We start from the raw sequence: 21,365 nt of genomic DNA on the forward strand, positions 1-21,365 counted from the left end.
GAAAGAAGGAAGGAGGGTGGGAGGGAGGAAATGAGGGAGGTTGAGGGGAGATGCGGGAGGAGTCAGTCTTGCTGTGCTTCAAGATGACCCGAGCGAGGGATGAAAAACGGACAACGAGTTGCGCACAGAGACTGGCATCATGGACTGGCTTGAGAAGAAACGTCGCGGAAAATGAGCACGTCCCTTGGTGGCTGATAGCTGAGAGACCTCTCGGCAGCTGTCAGGGCTGAACAGCACAGCGTTTGGAGTTGGGAGCCAGAATAGATAGCAAAATAACAGTGTAGTCGATCTTCCCAAATGGGTCCGAGAGCGAAGGGAGGCAAGCAACACTCGCATATCAGCTGAAACACGCGAGTAAGCAAACACGAAGCACGAATTTAGAAGAAGCGCTGCGTCTTTCTCCCGCGTTGCAGAGCTATTACACGCGCAAGTCGCAGCAAGAGCCGATCTCGATCAGCACCAAGGCTGAGCCAGTCAAGGGTGAAAAGGAAAAAGGTCCAAGTAAGTTAGTTAGCCGAATGCAAGGTTGAATTAAGGGTAAGGGAGTGCAGTATCGATCTTCCATTCGAGCGAGACTGGCCTGCTGTCACAAAGTCATACACCAATTTGCCTTGCCGAAACTCAGACTCGTGACTAGAAGCAGACGATTCAGTACAACGACGGACAGCTCAATCTCACAATCCACAGCTCGCCAAATCACAAGCAGTGAAGTCGTGACTCAGGTTGCGCCTCAAGATGATGAATCTCAATGCCAACTTTGATGTAGCTTGCTGCACTGTATGCTAGCCCGGAGGCTGGCCTTAAGACGATCAACCTATGCTTGCCAAAGCGTACAAGCTAGCGTGAGAACACTCGAGTTGCCAGCCAAGAGACGCGCAGGACGAGGAAGCGCGCCCGAAGCGCAGAGCGGACTCAGAACAAGGCTGCAAATCGACAGAACAGGAACCTGCAAAAGCCAAGGCCAACCTAAATCACGAGGCTCGTTATCGCTGAGGCCATCCTTGACGGCCATCAGCAGCGCAACAATCACGGAATCGCCGAAATGAAATGGTGATCCCGCCTGTCGTTGCAGCGCTGTCAAAAGTGCAGGCGAGACGCCAAAATGAAAAAAAAAAGATAAGTTAACTTAAATGAAAAGTCAAAAACGTCGGTGCGCTTCATCCAACAACGAGCACCTTGCGTTTTTACAAGCGTTGATTGTTAGAGTGACAAAGAGAGATCGAGACAGATCGTAGGTTGCGACGGGTGTATTCCATCGAGGTTCCCGATTCAAGGATCGGCGACTCGCGACTATAATCTAGCGGGCAGACCGGACCGGACATGCAGCTACTGCATCTCTCCACGCTCCACTCGTGACTGAAGCATGGTGCCGTTCCATAAACGTAGATGTAATTTCACAGCAACAGCCAAGTCACAGAATCGCGAGTGAGTAAGTAGCATTCTTGATTGACTATGTCCGAAACTCAAAGCGAATCCATCTCTCGCTCAAAAGGTGAGAGACAAGTTCACAAACGAAAGTTTACTCTCTAGATCGTTTCCATGATTGTACCAAACACACTTCAGTCCTGAAGGGAGCGGGCAATTTATGGCATCCGCAGAGCGAGGCTTAAAAGAAGCGAACGCCGTACTGTTTTCCCCGTGAGAAGCGGCAATTTGGCATAGGATTGAGCGAGGCGAATCTCGTTGTAAGATTTGATGAACAGCGGCTCGTCGTTGCCAGGAACAAGTGGAAAGAGACACAGCCCGCTCGTGTAGGTGGAAAGCGTCATGCCGACAAAGTTCCTATCGCTGGTTTCACCCCACTTTCATCGCGCACAATTCGTGATTGAGATGCCTGTTAATTCCCCCCGCGGGCGGTGGTCGGCGACCTCTCGTGGTTCTAATTCACGATTTGCCCCTCGCTCGTTAGGTCCGTAGGGGCCATCTCTGTCGATCTGCCCTTCCGCAGGTGTCCGGTCCGTACTGTACTATATATTCACGACTATCTGCAATCACGAATGTCTTTCGTCTATCCTTACAATCTTGGGTTGTCTTCCTCTTCCTCATTATTACATCTTTTCCTTCGTTCCTTTCTTACTTCCAACCAGCCCCCGGAACCTTGCATTGCAAACATGTCGAAGCCCCAGGTCCTCATCTGTGGCACCATCGTCCACGCTCACGACGAGCTCAAGAATGACCTTGGCTCGATCGCAGAGATTCTGGTAAGTTGCCACAGTTCACAGTTGACAAGGTTGACTCGCATGGCAATTCGACTGACACTCTTCCACTGCAACAGCACCTCGATACACCCACACGAGCCGAATTCTTCCAAGCTTGCTCTGCCGGCGGCAAGTATGCCAACATCATCGCCATTTACCGACACAACGATTCCGTGGACAAGGTGGGTCTTTTCGACGCTGAGCTCATCAATGCGCTCCCTGCTTCGCTCAAGTCGATTTGTCACAACGGTGCTGGATACGATCAGATCGATGTCCATGCTGCCAAGGCCAAGGGAATCACCGTTTCGCACACACCTGCTGCTGTAGACGATGCCACCGCCGATACCGCCATGTTCCTCGTCCTCTCGAGCTTGCGTCAATACTACCGTGCTGAAATCAACGCTAGGAGTGGAAAGTGGAAGTCGGGCCTGAAACCCGCTCACGACCCCGAGGGCAAGACGTTGGGTATCATTGGTATGGGAGGTATTGGCTCCGCCCTCGCCAAGCGAGCGGCCGCCTTTGACATGAAGATCATCTACTACAACCGAAACCCAAACCCAAACGCCGACGCCTCTTACACATATGTTGAATCTCAGCAACAACTGCTCGCTCAATCCGACGTAGTCTCGCTCAACCTTCCGCTCAACAAGCAAACCGAAAAGTCGTTCGGCAAAGCCCAATTCGACCAGATGAAGGATGGCGCCATCCTCGTCAACACCGCTCGTGGAGGTGTCGTTGATGAAGAGGCCCTCATTGAAGCGCTCAGCAGCGGAAAACTTTCCAGCGCTGGCTTGGACGTCTACCCCGCAGAGCCAAAGATCGACGAACGTCTGGTAAAGATGGACAACTGCATTTTGTTGCCACACATGGGTACCGAGACCGTCGAGACACAGAAGAAGATGGAGGTTCAGGTATTTGGATCCATCAAGACTGCCATCCAGACCGGAAAGCCCAGCTACATTGTCAAGGAGCACAAGTGATTTTCTTCAACACTCTTGGCCAAAAGTTAACTCTGCATCTCGTAAAACACGTCTTACTTATAGCATACTCTAACACTTAGATTCACTCATCGTGCATACCAGGACAAGGTGAGAGATGTGCAGCATGTGACAGGAGCCTTGTGAGGGCCCCCGATTGTTGAGGAAAGACATGTCTCAATTCTCCTTATCTCCATCATCCGGCAAAAGAGCTGGTTCACGGGCAGCACCGATGTAGACAGCTGAAGTACGAGATTTGAATCCAAATCCGCCTGCCGCCGCCGGTATGGATGGCTTATGCGTAGTCGGACCTCCGATCTTGGAGGTGCCAACGGTCGAGATCTTTGTTACAGCGGTGCTGCTATTAGTGGTTCGATTGCTAAACGCATTCGTCTGACCACCTGCAGCTGCTCTTGGCGTTACGAGCGTTGAGCTTCGACTACTCGTCGTGGCACCGCTGCCGATCTGGCTCATACTAGCGCGTGGAACCAACGTCCTCTGCGGCCGAGCTATACCGGGTGTTACGAGAGCAGTGCCAGTCTCGAGGCCGTGCGGCTGAGATGCACTCTTTTTTATCCCTGGGGCTCCGACAGGCGTCGCCTCGACGGGCGCCATCGAGTAACGGCTGGTGGCAGTACGCGAGGTGGGTGCGGCAAGAGATGTTGAACGTGTTGTTGCTGTCCGACCTGATGGAGTGCGTGTGGTTGCGGTTGTCGTGGCGAGAGCTGTACGTGATGCAGCAGGCGTAGTAGTGGAGGTGAGTGAGGCACGCGGTCGTGGAATAGAACGAGTGCTCGCAGTAGCTGGAGCCGAAGCGCGTGGTGCAGCATTCACCGCGCTGTTTCGACCCGTTAGCGAGGTCCTTGGTTTTGAAATGGTTCTTGACGTCGGTGCAGTGGGCGTTCTGGTCCCTGGCGAGGTGTTTGCAACCGGGGTGGAAGTGGCTCGCATGCGTCCCGGAGTGGCAGGTCCTAGAGATGGAAGTGATGGGATGGGATGCGCTTGCACTACAGCAGCGGCGGCGAGCGATTCCCTTCGACGCGCAGGACCAGACACAGGTGGGCGTGTGCTGGTAAACGTGCTTTTGCGCCTACTACGCATGGGTGTCTTGACTTCCTTGACCAAGTCCTTACCATCCAATTGTGCTGATGAGGAGGAGGAACAAGAGATGGCTGAGGCAGATGTGGCGGATAAGCCACTCGATGCGCTTCCTGAACGTGACAGGGCAGGTTCAGCCGTGATCATTGTCGACACCGCCGATGCGCGAGGTTGAAACAACCTAGTTCTCGCGGTTGGCGTCACGAGCGAGTTGCGAGGAGCAATTCGTGATACTGGCCTAGCGACAGTCGACCCAGATGCAGACGGTTGAGTGACGGTCGAAAGCGCAGTCCTGGACGACATCAAAACCCTGTTGGGTGATTTTTCATCTACACGTCTTCCCAGCTGCGTCTTTCTCGCAGCCTCCGCTGCCCACTTCTGCACGTTCTTTGCGTCCCTCTCGAAATTTTCCTCTTCCTCCTCCTCCTCCTCCTCATTGTCATCGCTGCTGCCTTTCCTCTCGATCTGTTTCTCCGGCTGCTGAGCAGTCTCCTTCTTCGGCGACCTTGAGTGCGAGATCGAAAATGAATTACTTCCGAACAATAGTGACGGTTCACCACTCTCGTCCATAAGGTTGCCTCCGATCAGGCTCGAGTTACCCATAAAGCTGCCCGTCAAATTGAGCTCAATCGTATCGTCGCCAGCAGCATTTTTGACTACACGTCCAACACCGAGCCCTCTCAGGCCCAGCGCATTACGCCTCTTATCAGGAGAGCTCGGCTTGATGTCCGGCACTGCGTCTTCGGGCACCATACTGCATCGAGGCCTTGCCTTGTAGCCACCGCCGAACTTGGTCGGCGAAGTGTTTGTCGCAGCAGCGACGGAGGTAACAGACGAAGATTTGATACGTGCCTTTGCTCGAGAAACGTCAAAGCTGTCGTTGATCGTGACGTCAGCAGCTGTGGTTGCAGTGGCCGCGAGGAAGCTCGCATCTTGGCTGAAGAGTAGCTCTTGTGTGCCTGTAGTGTCCAAAGTCAGACTCAGATCCGAGAGCTTGGCGCTTGGGCTGCTGGACGACGCCAGCACTGAAGGTCGCATCCGCGGCTGTCTAACGTCCGAAGCGGGAAGATCAGCAGGCGACAGAGGTGTGGAAGCGTTTTCAGTTTCGACTTCAGTAGGTCTCAATTTTTTGCCAGGTGAAGAAGACGAGCTGATGATGACTGGCCGACGCAAAGGCGAGTCGCGAGTGTGTGGCCGGCAAGTAGCCGAATCGGTCGATCCGACTTTCGATGGAGAGGTCGAAGACGAACTCGTGTTGAGGAACAGTGACGACACTGTTGACGCACTTTCGGGAGCAGTCTGCTTAGATGGAGAAGACAGGATGCTGCTACCTGAGGCTTTGCGTGGCGACTTTGAGGGCGAGATCGGATGTGGCATTTTGATCGAGTCGAACATGGCAGCGAGGGCGGCTTTCTCTGGCGACATTGGCTTGCTCTCAAGATTGGCTGTCGTCTTGCGTTGAGGTGACTGCAATGTAGCTACAGACAGTGTAGACCTGGCATTGGCGTTAAATGTATCAGCAAGGTGCTCTTGAAAAGCCTGCTTGTCGGAAGAGGCGAATGCTGCCCTAACTTCGGTCTCGGCTACAGGGTGGACCAAAGACTTGTTTGGAGTGTCTGGCAATGGTACCAAAGCAGCATCTCCTTGCGTACTTGGCATCATGTCCAGTTGAACTTGGATATCGTCGTTCATTTCCGGGTCAAAAGCGTGCGTGCCAATGTTCAGGGGTTGTGATCATCTGTAAAGGTGTGAGATAGAGACTGGTGACAGCAGCAACTTTGACTGTTTCATGCACATCTGGCGTAGAAAAACATGTCACAGATAACACTCACGACTCACGATTCCGCTGCGCGAGTCGACTCTCATCCGCGAAAGGTTACACGTGATTTTCCCCCAGATCCAAAATCGCATGAGATATCGCGATCCATTGGCGGGACGTCAGCCCGATGTCAGATTTCGGGAAAGCCGAGACATTGAGTTGTGGAGGAGGAAATCTCGCGATTGCGCAGTCCTACAGCAAAGACGAGGACCCTGAACTGTACTCTCAGCGACAGCCAAGGCTGATTGATGAACTCAGCTAAGCGGGTGGAATAGAACGTCTTTTCTCAACATGACCACGATCATCAAGGAGGGCACGCAGATGCACTGACGATGTCATGCAACCGCTAGCGCGCGCAGCATGTGTGGACGCTTTGCAAATGCCCAATCGATTCCTCAGTACCGCGCGGCGGTGCGAGAAGAGCTACCCGATCGGCGTGCTCCCACCCCTGCTTCCGACGCAGACGACTATACCCCATCGCACAATGTTGCGCCGCAGACACGCAGCCCAGTCGTGCGCCGCGAACTCACCTGGGAGCGCGAGCTGCGTCTGAAATCAATCCGCAATCCGACCGAGCAAGACCGAGAGCTCCAGCTCATCATCCAAACCATGAAGTGGGGTCTCGTACCTCGTTTCCACAAAAAGCCACCCAGCTATGGCGAAGCGTACAAAACGATAAACGCGCGCGATGATACCATCCTGTCACCGCAAAAGTCGATGTGGCATTCGCTGCTGCCGAGCCAGCGCTGTGTGGTGTTTGTTCAGGGGTTTTACGAGTGGCAGAAGCGAGGTGGTTCTGGGGATGCGGATAACGTGGAGCGGATCCCACATTTCGTGGGGATGACAGAACCCGGTCATGGTCGAAACGACAAGCTGGGACATGGAAAGCGTCTTATGCCTCTGGCAGGGCTGTGGGAATCTGTCCGATTCGAAGGACAAGACAAACCGCTCTACACCTTTACCATCGTCACAACGGCAAGCAATAAACAGCTAGGGTTCCTACACGATCGTATGCCTGTCATTCTGCCCACTGCTCAGGCTATATCCACCTGGCTAGGCATGGGTGTTGAAACGAAATCGGAGGACGAAGTGAAGACGGGAAAAGACGTGGATGACAGCTGGAGCCTTGACGTAGCCAAGCTGTTGAGGCCGCTGCAGGGTGAACTGGAGTGTTACAAGGTGCCTAAAGAAGTGGGCAAGGTGGGTAACAATAATCCGAGCTTTATCCTGCCGATCGAGGAGCGAAAGGATGGCTTGAAGGCTTTTTTAGCTAGGCAGAAGCAGCCCAAGCAGGCGACGTCTGGGATACCGACGACTCTCCGGGAGACGAACGAAAGCTCAGCAGATGTTGTCAAGAAAGAACCTTCGCAAAATGTGGATATCATCATGTCGACCTGCTCTAAGGATTCGCACGCGCTGCGGACCGCGCAAGAAGCGGAAGAGCAAGCAGCTTTGGCGGAGGTGGGCGCACGGGCAGAGCAGGAAGAGGAAGATCGAAAGTTGGCCGAGCAGATGCAGCAAGAATTCGAACAACAAGCGGCAACAGGCGCACAAGAGGATAGTGGAGCGAAAGAGATTAGTCGCAGCGAGTCGATCGTTGTTCTTCGGACGACATCCAATTCTGAGTCGACACAGAATTCAGCAAGGCGGATGAAATCGCAAGAATCTGATTCGACTCAAGGTGACGATGTCGGAGATGGGTTTGGCGTTCGTCGAGGTGAGGAGGCGATTAAGGATTCGACATGGAAACGGCACCGTTCGGCATCTGCTAGTGATGGACCTTCGAAACGTAGCCGTGCCTGCTCTTCTTCGTCATCGTCATCGTCATCGTCACCGCACACACACAACCTCGATGCCAACACAAACGCTCTTGAACCATCGAGTCGCTTCTCACCGGATCCCTACAACCCACCGCTGTCGCCTCCTCGTCCTCGTGGAGGATACAGCCGTGAACTCTCACCCTCGAGCGGTGGAGGGATCCACATCAACCCTCCGCGAGGCAAGACGCGAGCCAAACCGCGGCACGAAGCTTTCCCACAAGCTCCACCACACCCCTGGAGGTCTCCGCCGAAGAAGGAGAGAGGGCCGATAGACGAGATGCTCGATCGCCAGAGGAGGAATGCAGAACACGAGAGACACGATCAGCGAACGATGCGGAGCGAGCCGAGTCCAGCACGTGCAAGCCAAGGCACGCTTGATGGGCGCAGTCCGAAGGCGAAGCGAGCGCAAGCGATGCGTGCTGCCAGGAGCGATAAGGGGAAGCGGGCAGGGTCAGACATCAGGTCGTTCTTTTCGCCTCAGAACAAGTCGTAGCCACTACGCATGTCAGACGTAATACCGATCAAGCAAAACATGTAGTGGGACTGTGTATGTGAGATTTCGGTTGCTAGAGTACACACGCTTACTGGCCCGCTCCGCCCTGGCCGGGCTTCTTGAGCGCGATGGGCGCACCGGCAGCTCTGGGTTTCTTGGCGCCGCCCTGACCGTCGGCGGCTGCGGCATTGGCAGCGTTGGAGGTGTTGAGGCCTTGGGTAGACAGCTTGCGCTTGGCGCCTGCAGTGGTGCCGCCTCGACCGCCGCGAGCTGCAGCGTGCGCGATGCGCGTTGTGCCACCTCGTCCTGCAGCAGCTCCGCGGATCGACGCGACGGTTTTAGGTGTTGCATTTGCCGCGGGAGTGGACACTGGATTGGCCGGGTTGGCGGGACCGGTGGGAATGGGTCTGGCTACTGCTGGGCGTGGCGTAGCGCGCCCCGCCTGTGCTGCTCCGCGTCCAAACACCCCCGGTCGAGTGGGCAGATTAGTAGCCCCACCACCGGCACCCGCTCCGCTGCCAGCCGGTCCGGTCGGCGCACCCGTCGTCCCAGCACCAGCCACCTCCTCCCCCTTGAGCGCCGCGATCTCGGCTGTCAATTTAGCGATCTTGTTGTCCTTCTGCTTGATCATCAGTGTGTTCCTCAAATTCGCCTCGTTCTTGCCCGCCTCGAAGCGTGCCTTAGCATTCTCGTCGTGTTGCGCTTTCAGCTCCGCTTCGCGCACAGAGACTGCAGCTGCGATAGCCTCTTGCACCGCTACTTGGCGTTCGGCCTCCAGAGCGCTGAGTCGCTGTTGAACCTGCGATTCCACGTCGTTGCCTTCAACACTGGCTGGCAACTGAGCATATTTGAGCTCGAGCGAGGTTCGCAATTCTTGCAGTTCCCGAGCGTGCGTCGCTTTGAGTTCGGCTATGTCAGTAGGAACATTGCAAGACGCAAGCTGGGCTTCGAGTTCGCGGATCCTCGTCTCGGAAGCCTGCAGCTTTCCTTCAAGCTCCACAACACGCATTCGGAGGATGGACAGGTCGGATCCAGCATCGGCAGCGCCTGTAGAAATGTTACCATTGCCACCGGCTGCAAGACGCTCCTGCACAGCCTTTTCAATCGCTTCTGCGTTGTTCTCGGCAAACTCTTTCTTGAGCTGGGCGATCGTGGCGTCACGTTCCTGCACCTCGGCTTGAGCTGCGCGCCTGTCCCGAAGAAACTCCCGGCCCCTTTGAAGGTGCTTGTCACGAGCAGCCTCGACCTCTTGCTTTTCGGCTTCGAGCTTGGCCTTGATCTCGTCGAATTGCTTTTGCGCTTCGGCGACCGCGGCTTGGATGGCTGCCTGCTGATCGACAGCATTTGTTGATGCTGCTGCTGCTTCAACCTCGGCAGTAGGTGCAACCGAGGTTTCGCCAGTAGCAATGGTGGCTGCTGCTCCACCGTGACCATCTGCGACGGTTGAAGAAGCCGAAGCCTGTGCCTCTTCTAGCTGTTGCTTCAGTGCATCCCTTTCGACAATGAGCTGGGCAACATTGGCCTCGTGTGTTGCGATCGCTTCCTGGTACTTGGCCGCATCCTCGTCCTTTTCCTTTTGCAGTGCCACCAGCTTCTCTTGAGCCTCAGCTACGGCCTTTCGCTCAGCCGCAATCCTGGCGCGTACCTGCTCTCTGAGCTTTTCAAAGTTCTGTTTTGCCGTCACCAATTCTGCTTTGACACCTTCCGTTGCGGATTCGCTTTCCTTCAGCTTGGTCTCCAGCTCTTTGATCTTTTGCTGAGCTTCACCATACTGCTGCTCGGCCTTTTGCATCTCTTCGTTCATGCCGTGAGACTGCAGAAGTGACTGAGCTCGCGACTGCCATCGCTTGCTATCCTCGCGCATCACGTTGAGCTCAGCCTGCGACGCCTCGAGCTCAATCTGCGCGTTGCGAAGCTGCTCTCGAACGGGTTCCAGCTCCGTGTTAGCTGCACGCAGCTCAGACTCGAGTTGAGCGATGCGCATCTCACCACGGCTGGCGCTCTCTTGCAACGTGTTGTGATTTTCGCGCAGCTCGTTCAGCTGATTGATCTTTTCGAGTAACTCGACGTGCCGGCTGGTGGTGCTGGCCGAGGAGGCGGTTTTGGCCCTCTCCGTATCGAGCTCGGAGCGTGTTTCGGCGAGCGTCTTGTTAACATGCTCCAAAGTTTGCTTGAGTCGCGACGTTTCCTGCTTGTTGATCTCCATTTGCAAATCGACAATCTCTTTTTCGCGTCGCAGGAATTTGACGACCTCATGAAGCTCTTCGACGCGGCGTTTCATAAGGGAGTGAGCCAACTCGTAGCCTGATGTGCTTCCTTCCTCTTGTTTGACCTCAACGGGAGGCACAGGCTTGGACACCGGCGCCTCCGTGGTGACTGGTTCTCCAGTTCCTGAAGCTGAAGCACCTTCGTCGGCGACTTTAGAAGATTCTGTTACTCCCTGAGCAGCGGGCTCGACAGATAAATCGGCAACGTCTGTTGTTGCAGCAGCAGCCGGCTCACTTGACGCCGGCACAGCATTGCTGACCTGTTCAAGCTCCTTCTCGACGTCCATGGAAGGAAGAGGCGCTGCGGCGGCCTCACGCATCTGGTTGGCTTGCGCGTTGATGGTCTCCAGATGTGTGTGAAGGATCTGGTTCTGGGTAGTGAGGTCGTCGATCTTGCGCTGCAAATCGGCCTTCTCGCGCTCGAGCGCTTGGCGCACGGCATTCCAGCTCGCCTTTTCGCGGCCCCATTCCGCTTCAGCCAGATCCTTGGAGCTGCGGAGCGCGCTTGCATCTTGCCTAGCTTTCTTGAGCTGCTCGCGCACCTCGGCAAGCTCGTTAGTGAGCGTGTCAACCTGCTTGGTAACTTCGTCGAGCTTGAGCTGCGCAGCTTTGGAGGTTTGAACGTGCTTGCGAATCTCGCTCTTGACATCTTCCTGCTCGGCACGGGCGCGCTCCTCGACGGTACCGAGCTCAGTGATCGCATCTTCCAGGGATTTCTTCTCGGCTTGGAAAGCTGAGCGCTCAATTTCGAGCTGCTGCTGCAGTTCCTGCAGCTGCATTTGGACAGCGGAGAGCTGAGACGAGGTGCTGGCCACCTGCTGCTGCAGTCCATCGATCTCTGCAGACTTGGAGGTGAGTTCAGACGAGGTGCTGTCCTTGAGTCGGTCGTGCTCCTGCGTCAGGGCAGAGAGCGCGGCGTCCTTTTCAGCCACAGCAGCGGCCGCTTGCTCCACCTCTAGCTTGCTCTTGCGCACCTCGAGCTGTGCAGCCGCTCGTCCGGCTTTGAGGTCGGACAGTTCAATCTCGAGCTGTTCCTCCCTTGACAGCTGAATGTCAGCTTGAGCGCGGAAACCAACTGCATCTCGCGAGAGCTGATCACGACGCTCGTAGATGCTGAGCTTCTCCTGGATGGATTCGAGCTGGCGGGTCAAATCCTCGACACGAAGCTGCGTGTGATCCGCGCTGGTGCGAGCAATAGCGAGCGCCTCGCGAGCGCTGCTTAGCTCGGAACTGGAGAGGTCGATGCGACTTTGCAAGTCCTTTGTCTCGATCTCGCGGCGGAGGCTGAGTTGTCGGTAGAGATCCTGCTCGGCGGCGAGTCGGCTGCGAAGATCCGCGTTGATTTCGTCGAGCCGCTTTACGTCTTGCTCAAGGCGAGACTTGGCATCCTGCCCACGCTGCTCAAGCTCAGACTGCATGGCTTGGGTGGTGCGGACGAGCTCTTGGAGGCTGCTCCGCTCAACCTGCATGTCACGGTTCTCCTCTAGGAGCTTGGTCTCGAGAGACTTCCAGACCTCCTTCTCAGCCTGCAAACTCGATACTTGGGTGCGCAGTTGCTCCAAAGTGGAGCGAGACTGGATGAGCTGCTCTTCGAGCATCTGCACGGAAATGTCTCTGCGCGTAAAACTCTCCTGAAGACTTGTTGCTCGTTTCGACAGCTCATCTAGGTCGGTCTTGGTGAGCTGGAATGTCCGCTGAAGATTGGCAAATTTGTCCTCGGCGGCTTGACGAAGGGTATGCTCACGGGCCGAGTCGACTGTCGTTTTGCTCAATTCCGCTTGCAGAGATCGGATTTCCTCGCGGTAGCGGGAGAGCTCCGCATCAGTTTCCGACTTGAGTCGTTCGTGTCGAGATCGCAGTGCTTCGTACTCGGCCAGCGGCAGGCCAGACTTCATGGGCACGATTGCGTTGGAGGAGGTCTCTTCGAGTTTCTCGTTATCGGCACTGCGACCGCCGGTGGCGCAGAGTTGACGGAACAAATCACGCTCCTTGCTTACCTCCTCCACCTTGAACCGCTCCTGGCGCACTTCGTCTTCGAGTCGCACGATCAATTCGCGCGCTTCGTTAACGGCATCGTCCTGATCGTCAGCGAGGCGTGCCTTGTAGTTGCGCTCCTCTTCCTCCATCTTGGCCCCCAGCTGGCGAGTCACCTGAAGCAGTCGAGCGTTCTGGCTACAGAGCTCGGTCAGAGAGCGGAATGTGACGAGCTCGGTGGTGATGACGGCCTGCGTGTCGGATTCGGGGAGCGTGTCGGGGAGGGGAGCGATGGCGTCGAGCTCAGCGAGGAAGCTGCCATCGTCTTCGAGGCGTTCAGCAGCACTGGGATCATCGCGCAGGATGATGGATTTGGTAAGCTCACGTACCTGACGGCCAAGGTCAGCAAGTTGCTGCGACATGAAACCGTTCTCGCGAGTGATGCTTTCCAGATCGAGCGTCAGCCGTTTCGCCTCGGCTCGCACCGCGTCTCGTTCCTGCGAAACCATAGCGACTTGGGCAACCATCTCGTCGAGGTCAGCCGTGAGACGCTCGGTCTCTTCGCGTTGCGCTTGGAGTTGAGGAGCACGCTCCTGCAGCTCATCCATGACCTGCGCAAGAACCGAGCCAAGTCGATTCGTCTCGAGCCTCTCTCGACGAAGCTCCTCTTGCGTCTTGGCAAGCTCCATGTAGATCTGGCTGAAGCTCTTGCCCGACTTGCGAATGCGGTTAGCGATTTCTGCGGTGGGCGAAATGCCAAAGCTGTGGTTGAAAGAAGCGGCGGTGCCCAAAAGGCCGGCTCGTCGTGGTGTTGAAGCAGTGCTGCGTACGTCAGAGTCAGCGTCGCCATCGCTCATGGCATCGAGAGTTTGGTTGAGAAGGGCGTCGCCATTTTCGCGGTGGCCTTGGCCGATGCCGACGCCTTCAGCTAGACGGTCGAGAGCGTTCGAGAGCTCGCGGTTCTCCTCTTCGAGAGCCTGGCGCAGCTCCACCTCCTTCTGTGTCTCTGCCCAAGCCTCTTGCTCTCGGGTTCGGCACTGTTCAAGTACCTCTTCCCACTGCTGTTCGAGCTCAGCGATGCGCTGCGAAGAGTGTTCGGCTCTTCTCTCAAGCAGCTTGACGAGTTGGCTCTGGCTGCCAACCTCGGAGCGAAAAGAGTCTTCCTGGGAAGAAAGACGAGCAGAAAGGTCGGCAACTTTGTCCGAAGTCTGACTGAGCTTGGTGCTGGCTTCGTTGTAAGCTGTCTGTAAAGATTCGACCTTGGAGCGCGCGACGGCGGCTTCTTGACGCGCGGCATCCAATTCAGCCTGAGCGCGGCTGAGTTCAGCACGCTTGGCTGCGCGGAAGGTGGCAGAAGACTCGTTGAGCTTGAGCAGCTGCTCGTGAGCCCACTCGGCATCTTTCTTGGTAAGCTTGATTTCCTGTTCGAGACCTTGCAACTTGAACTTGGCGATGTTCTCTTGACTGCGTGATTCTTGCACGGATGTGGCGAGGCGTGAAATTTCTTGGCGGGCGTCGCGGTTGCGGGAGAGCAGCGTGTTGATTTCTTCGGCCTTGCGGGTGCTCTCCTCACGTTCACGTTGAAGACTGGCGAGGATGTCGCGCTTCTCTTGCTCCGCTTGATCGAGCCTTCCACGGACTTCGGCAGCCTGTCGCACGCCGGTTTCGGTGGAGCTTTTGAGAGTTGTAAGCTGTGCACTAACGCCAACAAGCTCGGCTGAGAGTCGATCCTTTTCGCTTCGGACAAGCTCCTTGGCTCTGCGTTCTGTCTCGACTTCTGCAGTGAGCGAGGCAACCTGTTCGTGCGAGGCGGCCAGTTCGGCTGCTAGTTGGGTGATTTTTTCCTTGGATGCCTCGTTCGCTCGCTTTTCATCGTCGAGCGCAGTCTGTAGCGCGCCGATCTGGTTCTGAAGGTTGACGACTTCAGCCTGCAAGATGTCTTTGAGACGTAAAGCTTCGACTGCGGCAGTGCTCTCCTTTTGTACATCCTGCTCCAGTCGGTCATTGGTGGCCTTGATAGCAGTCAAGCTGGCTTGGGCGCCTTCCTGGGCTTCTCGAAGCGCGGAGACCTGCTCTTTCCAGCCTAACGCTTTCAGGGCAATGTCATATAGGTGAAGTACGAGGTCGGCATCGGGAGATTGGAGACGCTCAATATTGACGAGTGGACGTGGCTCGGCGCCGCTCAAGGTGGTCAGTGCCAGCGTGAGCTGATCTTCCGGGAAGTGGGGAGGTAGTTGCACTTGTAGAGGTGTCGTTTTGGGAAGATTGGCAGCCGCCGACACGTCGACCGTGGGTGTTGCGGTCGGGTCCTGCATGGTGATGTCGGTGGAGGTAGATGCAGAGAGCTTTTGTTGCGCAGCGGCGTCAGCAGCTGCTAGAGAAAGTCTCTGAATCTCCTGAGGGTCGGGAGGGGGATTGGAATCCACCATGACCGGCGTAGAGCCGTAAGTAGACTAGCGAGCTCTAACAGCGTCGAGATTGACAAATCGAGGCGAAAAGGACGTCGTCATGCGCAGACGAATGGTTGATCGAGCCGAAGCAGTTCCGTAGGTCTCGTCTGCGATTCAAAGAATTGCAGTTGTAACGAGCGCAGATTGGTGATGGTCAATGACAGTGAACTGGATGGAAGAAAGATGATTCGTGATTGGATTCACGATTGTGACACACTCACCCTTTCTGTGATTCGCGATTCGCGATTGATGCGTTAAGTTATTTGCCGATTTGCTGCCTCAGACAGCATCTTCACGTGACGGCTCAGCGAAATTTCGAGCGAGGAGCGTGGCAGTCAAATTGAGTTCATATATCAGTATGACGGTCGAGCCACCAAGAAGTCAACCTGCAGGACAACCTTGGCTACAAGGGCTTGGTCCGTGGGCTTGTCTTCGCGCCCTTTTCTCAACCACCACATTTCCGCTGTTGGACTCACGCTGCGACATACACCTCACACGAGAGAATCAGAGGAATCGCGCTAGCAGACGTAGCTGGCAGAATCAGCGTGAAACCAGTCAAGACCGCGCATTTGCAAGGAAGCTAGAGGCTGCTGTCCACCATGGGTGCTTCTGAATCCAAACTCCGAGTAGACGACTCGAACGAAGCACCGAGGCAAGGATACCACGTTGTACGAGTTGCGGCTGGCTCACCCGCTCACCTTGCCGGCATCGAGCCGTTTTTCGACTTTTGCGTTGGAATCGATGGCGTAGCGCTTGATCCGTCAAAGGACGTCGACGGCGGAGGCGACGCTACAGGATTGGGAGCGTGGAAGAGTCTGGAAGAGCGCGAGGGAACACAAGTCATTCTGAATGTATGGAACTCGAAACGTCAGCAACTGCGTCAAGTCAGCCTTGTACCATCAAGAGAATGGTCATCTCAGCCGTCGACCAGCAGCATCAATGGTACCAGTTCACGAGCAACTTCGCAACCTTCGCTTTTAGGACTCTCTCTGAGGCTATGCAACCCATCCCAAGCACTTTCGCATGTGTGGCATATCTTGGAGATCCTTGAAGGCTCACCTGCTGAGTCTGCTGGTCTGGTTCCCTTTGGAGACTTTGTCATTGGCTGGCCTGGTGGCGTTTTGCAGGCCGAAGGCGACTTTTACGAGCTTGTGGAAGCACATACCGACCGTGCATTGCGGCTGTACGTGTACAATTCCGACTATGATCACACAAGAGAGGTCATCATCGTACCAAATCGTGAATGGGGCGGAGAAGGCTTGCTAGGCTGTGGAGTCGGGTATGGGCTGTTGCATCGTATTCCAAAACCGCAAGACCTGCCCAAGGTACCGCCAGAAATGTCGTCGCACGATGACCAAGAGCCACCGAATTCCGAGGACCAATTGAAAACGCCACGCATCGGCGGTCCTCCTTCTGCATTCGCAACACCGACCGGTACTTCGCGCTTTGATGAAGACGAATTCAGTACACCGCTCGCTAACCCTTTGAGCGCAAATCCAAGAGCAGCGGCTTCAAACGGATTCCAAGGCCGCCAACTGTACGGCGACAGTCACGAACAAGATGAATTGGACGACGACGACCAAGACTACGAAGCCAATCGATCCGGTGTCACTGTCAGCATGCGGCGTGAAGAAGACCAAGACCAAGGCGACATCACAGATTTCGCATGAGTTTCAGTGCAGTTTCGATCACAGTCATCTTTGTACAAGTCGTACTCAATACAGAGCAGGCCTCTCACACATTGTCAATGTAGAAAGTGGTGCGGTTCAGATTGACAAAAGGACATTCTCGCTCAATTCAGTAGTGTGCGAGGCAACATCACGTGAAGGCTGACCTCGTACTTCCTTGATCACTCGCGCTTGAGCGGATTGCGAAGCGACGCAAAGAACGGTGGCGTCTCGAGGCCCAATCTACGCTGTACTTCTTCTGCCCATACGGTGAAAAGACCAATCTTGTGATCGAGCTGCTCGACTTGGATCTTGTGCATCTTTTCGCGCCTCGATGCCTCGTCGGTCAAGTCGTGACACATGTCGCGCATTGTATCTAGACGTTCCGAGAGCTCGTCGATCTTGTACTTGTACTCCGTCAGCTCGGCCTGCTTGTGGTCAAGCTGTTTCAGCAGTTCCTCCTCTTTGGTGCTGGTAGTAGGTGTTGCCACAGATTGCATAGCAGAAGGCTTGGCTTGAGCGGGGGATGCTTGTGCCGCAGCGGATGGGAACATAAGCTCTGCCATAAACTCGATCTCATCGTCCGTAGTCGATGGATTCTTGGCAAGGCCATTCGTTGCCCTCTGGGAGCGCAGTTTCGTAAAGAGCGCTTGATTCGGCTTTGCTTCGTTGCCGCTTGTGGTGATGTCTGGCTTGAGCTGGGAAATCGTCGACTGCTCACGCCCTGTCAAGTTGTCATCCCAAGCAGCGATATAGACATCATGCAAATCTCCAAACTGGTCCGATAGGGGATAAGAGGACTTGTCAGTGCCGGTCACCGTTGTGTTGACCTTGGTGGCGCCGATCTTGGTCCGGTTTGTCTTTGTCTTTGCCTCAGACTTGACGTGGTTGATTGGCACTTCGGCTGACACATCACGAAGCTGGCCGTTCGTGGCAATGTGCAGGTCTGAGACGGGTAGCAGATAGTTCCCGTCTTCAACGCCAGACTCTCGCCTGTCAGCGTCGATGGTTGGCTCGGACTCGGAATGGGAGAATGGATCGACGGCAGCCTGGTCGGTTCCAGAGGGTGACTGGGATGACCTGAGATCGCGTTCGCGAATGGCACGATCCACATCGCCAATCCACTCTTCTCGACTATCAGGCTGTGCATCAACGCTAGCTGAGAGAGCAGAGTCTACCCCCGTCGGACTTTTGCTGTTCGCCTGAGATGCAGAAGCCGAATGTCCTGCAGCCCTCTGCCACTTGAGCTGAGCGCTGTGTTCGGCCGGGTTTGGACTAGCCGATGTAGCAGACGAGGAGGCGCGCGTCCTGGCCTCCGATGCTTTGAACGGAAGACCATCGCTTGAGGCGCAAGAGATATCGTCATGTCGTGAAGAGTGCCTAGGCTTCCATCTGCCGTAGTCTCCCAGCTCTGATCCTCTTCGGCCTACATGGGAACCAAAGAAAAATTCTGTGTGGTGCGGATCAAAGATGTCACCCCAAGCGCCACTAAAGCTACGCTGAGAGGAGAAAGGGGCAGCGCACTGAGCAGTTTTGCGATCCTGCTGTTTGATCCAATCGCGTCGCTGTGCTACAGCTCGGGTAGCTTCTTCGAGCTCGCGTTCGATCTGACGGCCGATTTCGCCACCGGCTTGGCCATCACGGAGACCTGCCGCAACTAAGCTCTGCACCCGGCTACCCGACAGCGCATTGATCCTAGCGAAATCGAGCGCTACACGACGCCAAGCGCGTGCATCCCGGTAAGCGAGGCTTCTGGCGGTTTGAAGATGTTTCATATTTTGCCGATTGCGTGCGAGCAGGTAGATAGCAAGAGTAGAAGCAGCTCCGAAGAGACAGAACGTGAAAGTCGTGCTACCTCGAGCGGGGTTCGCGGTGGCAGGCTCCGAAGCTGGCTTCAAGTTGGATCGAGGCGATGTTGGCGAGCTTTCTGACGGGTCCGTCGGCTTTCTCGACGATTCAGAGGACGGGGAAAAGAACGGGGAAGCCGAGCCAACGGAAGCCAGACTGGATTGTGCAAGCTTAATAGAAGTTTCAGTCACCTTGGATACCTGAGTGGACGCAGCGTCCAGTAGCGAGGTCAAGGAAGAAGGGATGGCAGATCTAAGGGAGAAGCCGGCCTCGTCCGACCGGGTCGAAACGCTTGCGAGCAGAGTATCGTCTGACTGAGGTGGATGAGTTGGCAAAAATGCGGATTGGTTATCAGAGGAGGGGCGTGTTGGCAAGTTGACGTCAGAAGCGGGAGAGGGAGAGTGGAGGAAACTGTAGCAGTTGCTCAGTGGCATGTGTGATAGAGGCGAAAACAGTCGGATCAGCAGAGCATGGTGTTGGATGGGAGCAAGAAAGTCGGTGACAGAAAGAATGGAAACGGTACGAGGATCAAAAAAGGTAACGCGTATACTTGGGTTGGGATAACGGTCAAAGTGTTTGTGAGGCCTGAGGCGCTCGAGGAAGCACATTCGTCATGTCTCCTGTCTCGGTATCATGAACCAAAGCCAACTTGCTGGTCTGTGCGGCCAGACGGTGCGTAGATGCGCGCGTAACCCAACTTCTGTAAAGACAAGCCACGGCAGAGACACTCACAGAACGATCACGGATGTTGGCGTGGCTCAGCTATGTTATCACGAATCGTGAATGTGCTGAGTTCAGGATCCCTCGCACGACCTGGTCCAGCAGTGCACGCCAGCAGTGCACGGATGGCTCTGATACTTTTTTAATGTGGATGCACCCTTGCAGCGCTCACCACGACTTTAGCTTTGAACCCTTGGACCCTTATGCTGGACAAGCGCCGCTCACGTCTTGCGCGCATTCACAATCACGAATGTGAATCACGAATTCGTGATTCGTGATTACAGTCCCGGGACGATTCACGATTTTTACAAGATCATAATGTGAAACGAACGGGCGTAACATCTGTATTTTTAACAACAAACGTTCAAGAGACGAAAAGTAGGAAACGTGAAGCATTCACGATTCACGATTCACGCTCGTTTCGTGTTTGACATGATGCAGCTTGACGACGCTCTGGCTCGCATGCCCTATTTTCCCCCCTTTTTCTCTCCCAATCGGGACTGCAGTCACTGTGCTCTCGCGTCGAGCTTACAGCTGGACATGCTAACTTAAGTTAACTCACACTCGTGACTTAGGTGAGCTCCAGCTTTGGCCCGTCCTCCGCAATCCAGATCCAGACCCTGGTGGACTCTCTCTCTGATTGTGACTGCAGCCGATTCTGAGCAGATGCGACAGTCGTGAGTGCTCGAGCCTGCGCACAGCTTTCTCCGCAATTGGTGCTTCGCGGAGCTCGGCTCTGTCCCAACCAGCTCTGTGTACAGCAGCTCTACCTGTGCTCAACAGCCTGAGCTGCAGATTCAACGCGATCGGTCTGCACTAAGTTAGCCCCTCTTTCTTCTCGACATCCATCGACCTCAAATCACGCGACGTCTCAGAAATCAACGGCGACCTTGATCACCTACGCACCATGTCCAAACCCGAAGAGCGAATGAAGGCTGAGGCCACGCAGGCCCTCGACGCCCAGGATGAACTCAACTGTCCAGGCTTTGAATCGAGCCGAGTTTTCGCGCTCTCGGCGCAGCTGCTCGCCAATCCGCCTGCGGGCTTCCCATCTCGTAAGCGCCTGCTGCGATCGCTCCAGAGCGTCTACCTCTTTTCCATCCAGCCATCCACCGCCATTGATCCCTCCAACCCTCGCACCAAGCCAGTGCAGGGTAACGCATCCACGTCTGGTGGTGCGCTTCGACCGGCTCTCTGGTTCGCCGACATGAAGAACAAGGGCGTCATCGGTCGAGGCCAGCCACCCAAGACGGTGCTTGGTCGAAAACGTAAGGCTGACGTCGTGATCGAGTGCAGAGACAGGGACTTTGTAGATCTTGCTACCGGAAAGGTTCAAGCCCAGCGACTCTACAACGAAGGAAGGGTAAGTGCTTGTCGCTGTTCGCTGTTCGCTGTCCGCTGTCCGCTCTTCGCTATTCAGTTGTACATCAAGCGTCCAAGGCGAATGCATCAATATTTGTGACAATTAGATGGCTGACCGTGGACTTTCGGCATTTTTCCTGCCCGTATTGCAGATCAAGATCAAGGGTGACCTCGATCGCGCACTTCGAGTCGCTACGCTCTTCTCGCACGAGCGTTCCAAGATCTACGGAACTCCCTCTCCTACACCAGACGCCGAGACCAAGGTCGCAGCCGTCGAATATCAGCGCGAGGGAAACGATGCTCGTGATACCGACTACGGCTCTGGTGCTCCCGCTCCGCTCCCCGATCGCGCAAGGCTTTGAGTTCGGCATGCTGTCTGCTGCACTGTACACCACAGCTTTGGTCCCACCCAGCATCAAGCCGCTTAGCTTGAATGACCTGAGTGCCATAGTGGTGGCTTTAGGACGTAGTTGCATAGCATGCTGTGTGGGGTAACTTCATCACTTCTTTTTCGGTAATGAATCTATTTACATTCTCAACAGAGTGTGAAAAGAACCGACTAAAGCAAAAGGCGCAAATGGAATCAGACTTTGTGGGCCGATAAATAGAAACAGAGCAAAAAAACGAGCGTATAAAGTTGAATAAGGACTGTGAGAAATCATAAAGAGCGAG

The 21,365-nt window shown here is 55.2% G+C and overlaps 7 protein-coding genes across 7 annotated transcripts; 4 read left to right on the top strand and 3 right to left on the bottom strand.

Annotated features, from left to right (window-relative positions):
• Positions 1–2,111: 2,111 nt before the first annotated feature.
• UMAG_01072 (putative GOR1 glyoxylate reductase) lies at positions 2,112–3,178 on the top strand (the record flags this gene model as incomplete). Its single annotated transcript, XM_011388732.1, has 2 exons — positions 2,112–2,201; positions 2,276–3,178. 2 exons carry the CDS (start codon positions 2,112–2,114, stop codon positions 3,176–3,178), a joined length of 993 nt encoding a protein of 330 aa, XP_011387034.1.
• Positions 3,179–3,352: 174 nt separating this feature from the next.
• On the bottom strand, positions 3,353–5,965 carry UMAG_01073 (uncharacterized protein; the record flags this gene model as incomplete). Its single annotated transcript, XM_011388733.1, has 1 exon — positions 3,353–5,965. One exon carries the CDS (start codon positions 5,963–5,965, stop codon positions 3,353–3,355), a length of 2,613 nt encoding a protein of 870 aa, XP_011387035.1.
• Positions 5,966–6,452: 487 nt separating this feature from the next.
• Positions 6,453–8,405, top strand: UMAG_01074 (uncharacterized protein; the record flags this gene model as incomplete). Its single annotated transcript, XM_011388734.1, has 1 exon — positions 6,453–8,405. One exon carries the CDS (start codon positions 6,453–6,455, stop codon positions 8,403–8,405), a length of 1,953 nt encoding a protein of 650 aa, XP_011387036.1.
• Positions 8,406–8,493: 88 nt separating this feature from the next.
• UMAG_01075 (uncharacterized protein) lies at positions 8,494–15,075 on the bottom strand (the record flags this gene model as incomplete). Its single annotated transcript, XM_011388735.1, has 1 exon — positions 8,494–15,075. The coding sequence occupies one exon, from the start codon at positions 15,073–15,075 to the stop codon at positions 8,494–8,496; it is 6,582 nt and encodes a 2,193-aa protein (XP_011387037.1).
• A 620-nt stretch (positions 15,076–15,695) lies between these two features.
• Positions 15,696–16,766, top strand: UMAG_01076 (uncharacterized protein; the record flags this gene model as incomplete). Its single annotated transcript, XM_011388736.1, has 1 exon — positions 15,696–16,766. The coding sequence occupies one exon, from the start codon at positions 15,696–15,698 to the stop codon at positions 16,764–16,766; it is 1,071 nt and encodes a 356-aa protein (XP_011387038.1).
• Positions 16,767–16,945: 179 nt separating this feature from the next.
• Positions 16,946–19,045, bottom strand: UMAG_01077 (uncharacterized protein; the record flags this gene model as incomplete). Its single annotated transcript, XM_011388737.1, has 1 exon — positions 16,946–19,045. The coding sequence occupies one exon, from the start codon at positions 19,043–19,045 to the stop codon at positions 16,946–16,948; it is 2,100 nt and encodes a 699-aa protein (XP_011387039.1).
• Positions 19,046–20,238: 1,193 nt separating this feature from the next.
• On the top strand, positions 20,239–21,055 carry UMAG_11277 (uncharacterized protein; the record flags this gene model as incomplete). Its single annotated transcript, XM_011389098.1, has 2 exons — positions 20,239–20,694; positions 20,846–21,055. The coding sequence occupies 2 exons, from the start codon at positions 20,239–20,241 to the stop codon at positions 21,053–21,055; spliced, it is 666 nt and encodes a 221-aa protein (XP_011387400.1).
• Between the last annotated feature and the right edge of the window lie 310 nt (positions 21,056–21,365).

Source organism: Mycosarcoma maydis, chromosome 2, assembly GCF_000328475.2.
Source record: "Mycosarcoma maydis chromosome 2, whole genome shotgun sequence".
In the NCBI taxonomy this organism is placed as follows: Eukaryota; Fungi; Basidiomycota; class Ustilaginomycetes; order Ustilaginales; genus Mycosarcoma; species Mycosarcoma maydis.